At 51.3% G+C, this 6,030-nt stretch overlaps 1 protein-coding gene across 1 annotated transcript in view; it reads right to left on the reverse strand.

The window, feature by feature from the left end:
* Nucleotides 1-883: 883 nt before the first annotated feature.
* Nucleotides 884-6,030, reverse strand: part of LOC108791267 (kalirin-like) — a gene marked incomplete at its 5' end in the record, with an annotated part of 83,784 nt that continues 78,637 nt past the window's right edge. Inside the window, 7 exons of the mRNA XM_018561701.1 lie at nucleotides 884-1,450; nucleotides 1,742-1,880; nucleotides 3,945-4,131; nucleotides 4,479-4,492; nucleotides 5,006-5,084; nucleotides 5,685-5,848; nucleotides 5,964-6,030. Coding sequence (XP_018417203.1) covers nucleotides 905-1,450; nucleotides 1,742-1,880; nucleotides 3,945-4,131; nucleotides 4,479-4,492; nucleotides 5,006-5,084; nucleotides 5,685-5,848; nucleotides 5,964-6,030 — 1,196 coding nt within the window. The remainder of the gene's footprint in view (nucleotides 1,451-1,741; nucleotides 1,881-3,944; nucleotides 4,132-4,478; nucleotides 4,493-5,005; nucleotides 5,085-5,684; nucleotides 5,849-5,963) is intronic.

Consider the following 6,030-nt stretch of genomic DNA (forward strand, 5'->3'; position numbering starts at 1 on the left):
TCAGTGGCGTTACAGATTACGACTGCAGTGACCGGCCGAGCTCTGGTCTGATGCCAAGCTGGGTGACGGGTACACGACGACGTCTCGGCCTGGCTCGGGTGGAGTCACCAAGAGCGCCCCCCCGGGAGGGGTGCACGCTTCATAGTCAGGATACAAGGAAGCCGAGGGGTTCAGGACATAAATAGACGTGACTTCCTCTTCCTGGTCTGCGATGACAACGATGTGCAGGTCCATGTTTCCTGTGCAGTGTTGTCACCAATTTACGTACGCTCAGTCTAATGTAAAAAAAAAAATCAGGCTGCGTCTATGGCTTACTCCACAGGTCATGTGACCACCTTGCCTGTTCTCGGTTGGTGAGCAGAACCAACCCGCACCACGTCACGTGTCATCCCTGACATCGGCGCGCGTCCCCCCGTCTACCCTGCGGTCAACGGTAACGGCGGCGAGGGTCTCCGGAGAAGCCGCTACCTATGAAAGGTATACATCTATATTCCCCTCCCCCGCAGTGACCACCCCACTGTACAATATTACAGGTGACTACAGACATCTGAGCAGAGAGACAGACAGGCGGCGATTTTTGTCCATTGGTCGCACAGTGATGTCTCCGATCTCATCACATCGAATCGTTCGGGACACACCCGGAGTCATTTTAACAGTCGTGCCTCCTGACCCTCGGGTTCGGCAGACGGTCCCGTCCGACAATAGACTCCACCAATCACATAGCAGCACGTCGGGATACAAACTCTTTGGGCCCCGCAGTCGCAGGAATTGCAGCACCAAACGAGTTCAGTACAAAAGAGGGAAATAAAAAGGATTCCGCCATCTTGATCCGTTCTGATGAGATGCTGCGAGTGGCAACAACGGATGAGCGTCCCAGTCTTCAGCAGGAAAGAGCGCCAAGACTTCATGTCCCCATGGCGTTGCGTTTCGCAATGATGCTCTTGGCGTTGGGCAGCGGCCGGGCGTCGTTCTGGTGGCTCCGCCTCTCGATGAAGGTGGCCAGTCGCGTGGTGTCTAGGGGGATTTTGGAATAATTGCTATAGTGAGGCTGGAGCCAGGGGTGGAGCAGGCAGGTGGCCACGGTGGGCCTCCAGCGGGCGTCCATTTGCAGCGCGGCCCGGATGAAGTCCTGGGCGGCTTGGCTGACGCTGGTGAAGTACTCCAGCGGGAAGGAGAAGTCCACCCGGCAGATGTTCATACAGGTCTCCTCGCTGCTCTCGTCCAGGAAAGGCGACACCCCGCTCAGCATGACGTACGTCAGGACGCCCAGGCTCCAGATGTCGGTCGCCAGGGAAACCGGCGTGCCTTTGATCACCTCCGGAGCGGCGAATTCCGCGCTCCCCAGGAGCTGGTGGATGTAATAGTGACCAGTAATCCGCATGGCGTCTTCCAGGTCGATGATCTTCACCCGCGGCACCGGGATACGGAGATCGATCAGAAGGTTCTCAGGCTGGAGGAGGAAAAAGAATCCAAAACTCAAATGAGAACGGTCGGGTCCCAAACAACACAAATCGCTTTTACAGAAGAAAATCCCTCCCGGCCCCCCTAGAGGAGGCCAGATACATTCCCGCATCAGCCTTCTAATATATAATTCTTGGTCTATATGGGTTGGACTTGATGGACGTACGGTATGTCTTTATTCAACCCCAAATACTATGTAACTATGTAACTATATCACTTATAATTTGTTCCTTTAGGAAAGACTAAAATATTACCGCGGCGCGCGTTACAAGCGGCTCACCTTGAGGTCTAAGTGGGCGACGCGGCAGCCGTGCAGATACTGGAGGGCCCCCAGGATGTCCCGCATGTAGAAGGCCACCTTCTCCTCCATCAGCTCGTCGTGCTTCATGAGATAATCCAGCAAGCGGCCGTCATCCACCCTGAAAGAGATCGGGATCATGTGATCACTGCAGAGATCGGAATCATGTGATCACTGCAGAGATCGGAATCATGTGATCACTGCATAGCGGCCTAGAATAGGGTTCAACGGGCACTGCCCCCGGGAAGGTGATGGAGCCCCATCTCTGACCCCAGGAGGGGATGGGGGGGGGCGGGGCAATATAAGGTGGAGATCCTCTTTTATTCATTTATTGTTTTCATGAGAATAAAATACAATATATAAAGTGTCCGGCTTTCAGGAGTTATTGATTGTCTTTTATAATTAAGGAGAATATAATAATAATACGTCGTTCATATATCTGATCATGTGCGGCACAATGCGGGATGGATCCTGTAGATTATAGACACATTATTACACACCAAAGCGGTCAGACATAATTGAGTCTCGCTATTCAAAGGACGGGTGACTCCGGTGTAACTATATACAGTAGGGATGCACCGATACTAGTATCCGTATTGGTGCCGATACCGCGTATTTGGGCGAGTACCGGTACTTGCCCAATCGCTCCCGATGCCGAGCCCGCTACCTGAACTTCCGGGGATCAGTAAGCCGGGTGGTGAGTCATGTCACGCTGCCCAGCTTCCTGATTGGCCGGTGAAGCCAGCTCCATGCTCATTCATCACGTGACGAGGGAGCATGGAGACGGCTTCCCGGCCAATCAGGAAGCCAGGCGGCGAGTCATTACATGCAGCCCGGCTTTCCGATTGGGAATTCCGGGATCGGTGTTGGTGCGTACCGGAAAAATAAATATCGGTACTTGTGCTCAATACTAAAAAAAAAACCGGTATGGGTGCATCGCTAATATACCGTATACTCCTATATACCGCCGTATACTGAGTCACAAGGATAGAGCTTCGGCACGGGTATTGCTGCAACTTCATCAGGCAGTTACAGACCGGATCAAAACTGCGTCCAATGTATTCCAATGGTATTTTGGGTTCTAGTTCACACCTCAGCGTTCAGAGCATGTAAAAAAAACTGCAGCAAGCCCTATTTTTTGCGTTTGCAGTGGAACGCAACGCTGGCAAAGTTTTGCAAATCGATGAACTGCAGACAGGAACAAGGAAAGGTGAGCCGTCAGATGTGGGCGATGTATCAATCGTCGGGGTTTTCCTGTTTGTTGATGATTTGTTACATTGTAGTCTTATGTGAAGATCATTTATATCTGTTCGTATTAAAGGAGAACTATGAGGGGGGGGGAGGGAGCTACAGCTCGCGGTATACTGAGACGCCGCCGCTGAAGCGGATCCCGACAATTATGTCTGGATCCGCCCAGCTGCGTGAGTGACGGCTGGCACTGCCTATCTAGAGGCAGAGCCAGCTGTACCCGCCCCCTCCCCCGTCCGATCCGCCAGTCAGCGCTGAAGGATCGGAGGGGGAAATTCAGCCCCTCCCATGTCACGGCAGAGAGTGTATGGCCGGCTTTAGAAGGTTCCACTAGACACAGTTCACCTTTCTGAAGGCATTATATGTAACGGGGGAAGGGTGAGACCTCCGGTCAGGTTTTACTGCCATCCGAGGCTCCGCTGGAGAGATTCCTTCACTTCCTGTCTGATAAAAAGTTTCTCCCAGGACAGGAAGTGAGGGGAAATCAGCAACACAGACAGAAAATGTAATCTGCGTATATTTTGCCTTCACTGGTCCCCCCCATCAACATGATTATAACATTTTTTAATTGCATGTTTCCGTTTTCACTTCATACATTATTTTATAAAGCCATGTAATCCATCCTGTGCTTCTCTATACAATGCAGGCAGACCATGGCTGGTGGGAGGGGCCAGCAGGGTGCTGTACACAGCTTCCTGAAAACATGACAGCGCCCTTCCTCAGCACTCCTCCCAAGAGCCCTCAGCTCTGATGCAAGCAGTAGGCGGGCTCTTGGGAGGAGTTATGCAAATATCAATATGCCTTGATGGATAGGTGTCAGTCTGGAGGAGTGGGCGGTCCCAGGCAGGATGTATTTACATGCAGACCACCGACATGTGACGCCGAGCCCCCATGATTGACAGAACTGAGCAGGCAGCGTGCTCCGTATATAACTCACATGTCTAGGACGAGGATATAGGAGTTCGCCGACTCGTAGGTGTCATGGAGGGTGAGGTACTGCGGGTGCTGCAGGTGTTGGAGCAGCGCTGCCTCGTGAGACGCCTGTTCGCGCTTCTTCAGCTTCTTGGTGACGAATTTCACGGCAACGTCCTTCCGCGTGTTCTTCTGCACACACTTCTTCACCACTGAATGGAGGAGTGGGCGGTCCTAAGCAGGATGTATTTGCATGCAGACCGCGCCCTGGGTAACGCCCACATGCAATGCTTAGCCTCCAATGAATGAAGAGAAGGTCGGAGTTCTGCTTCAATAATAATAGAGAATAGAACACGCAGTGTCCATGGTTACAATATATCTAAAAATAACTTAAAGGGGAACCCCGGGGAAATAAAAACAAAGCAAGTTGTTCTAAAATGGGGCAAAAACCTCTAAATACAACCAACAGACACTTCACCCATTTTCCTTTTTCACCCTCAAAACTGTGTGCCTGACACCCCCCATCCCCCCCCACTCCTGACAATTATTCACACAGAGCAGCACAAGCGTCCACTACATTAGGGAGGTTCAGATCATCCAAGTTGGTGACCACATGAGGGAGCTGGAAATCAAGATGTCTACCCAGTCCCGAGATTTACACTGCCCTGCCAGACAACAGAGCCTGGCGACCTGACTCTTCTCTTCTGCAGCTGCATTAGTACAGCCTGGTCACCTTCCCACCCTCAGCCTGCGATTGGACAGCAAAGAGCGACATCAGACAGATGAGTCTTCACTCCGCTCTCTCCTCCCGCCAGCATGTTCCCTGCCAGCACACTGCACACCTGATTGGCTGCTGGAAAAGCCCCTCCCTTTCCTGGTCACTGTGCTGCAGTGAAGGGGATTACCAGGGGCTCATACCGAGTCAAATTCAGGAATGTGATCTGGTTGTATGGAATGATTGGTAATACACACAGATCACATGGTTTGGTGCTGGTCTGCCGGAGTTCAGCTTCATGTTATTAAAAAAAAAAAAACGATCTTAGCGGAAGTGTCATTAAATGTAGAAGTGCGCACGGCGCGGCGTACCGTCCGATCTCCTGCTGCTCCACGTACATCTGGTCAAAGTTCTCCTTCCAGCATATGGTGGAGCCGTCAGTATTGGCATCTGTAGGGGAAGAAGAAAGGCGGTGACATGGAGGAGGATGGAGAATGGAGGATGATGGAGAATGGAGGATGGAGGATGTGGTTCCCCCTCCCCCCCACCCTCCTACACGCTGCGTATTAAAAAGTAAAAAAATATAAAAATAATTATAAAACATTATATAACAATAATAAGATAAAAAATAAAAAAGTAAACGATAAAGATAAATAAAAATTTTAAAAAGTAAGAAATAAAAGAAAGTGATAATAAAAGTTAAAAAATAATAATAAAGAAACAATAAAACAAAAATTAAAGCTAACCCTGCCGCCCGTGTTCGGTTGCCATTCTTCATTGATGGGGGGGTGGCGGGTAGGGGGGCGCATTGCGGGACCTGGCCTTGGGGCGGCGGGGAGAGTAAATCCGGCCCTCCTGCACATACACAGAAAATCCTCCACCATGTGAAGCTTTACTGGACAGAAGATTGGTGAATAAATGTACGAGCTCTTCTGATGGTTGATCCATCCACAACTTCATGGAGCTCACAGAGTTCAGGCAGCCGGCAGTCCCGGCATCTAGCGCTGAGCACGCCGGTATCGGAGGGTCCGGGACGGAGTCCCAGCTTACCGTTCTCAGGCAGCCGCAGTGGTTCTGACGCTTCGCTGGGCAGGCTGATGCCCCAGGGGTTGCTGGCGCTGACTCTGAACTGGTAAGTTCCTCCGGGCCTCAGGTCCTCCAGCACAAGGTAAGTATCCAGTGTACAGGCCACCGACTGCTGCCAGATCAGTATGCTATTGATGTGTCCTCGGCATTCTAATGTATTTGTCATATCTCTTTTACTACATATTCATTTCCAGGGACAAATTCCCCCAATCTGGGACTATTTCCGGCCCCGCTAGCAGGTACGGAATATGCACAGAGTCCGTACCTTCGTCCTTGTACTCCACGGTGTATCCCGAGATGGTGCAGTTCC

This window comes from Nanorana parkeri, unplaced genomic scaffold (genome assembly GCF_000935625.1).
Source record: "Nanorana parkeri isolate BGI_ZX_2015 unplaced genomic scaffold, ASM93562v1 scaffold538, whole genome shotgun sequence".
Classification (NCBI taxonomy): domain Eukaryota; kingdom Metazoa; phylum Chordata; class Amphibia; order Anura; family Dicroglossidae; genus Nanorana; species Nanorana parkeri.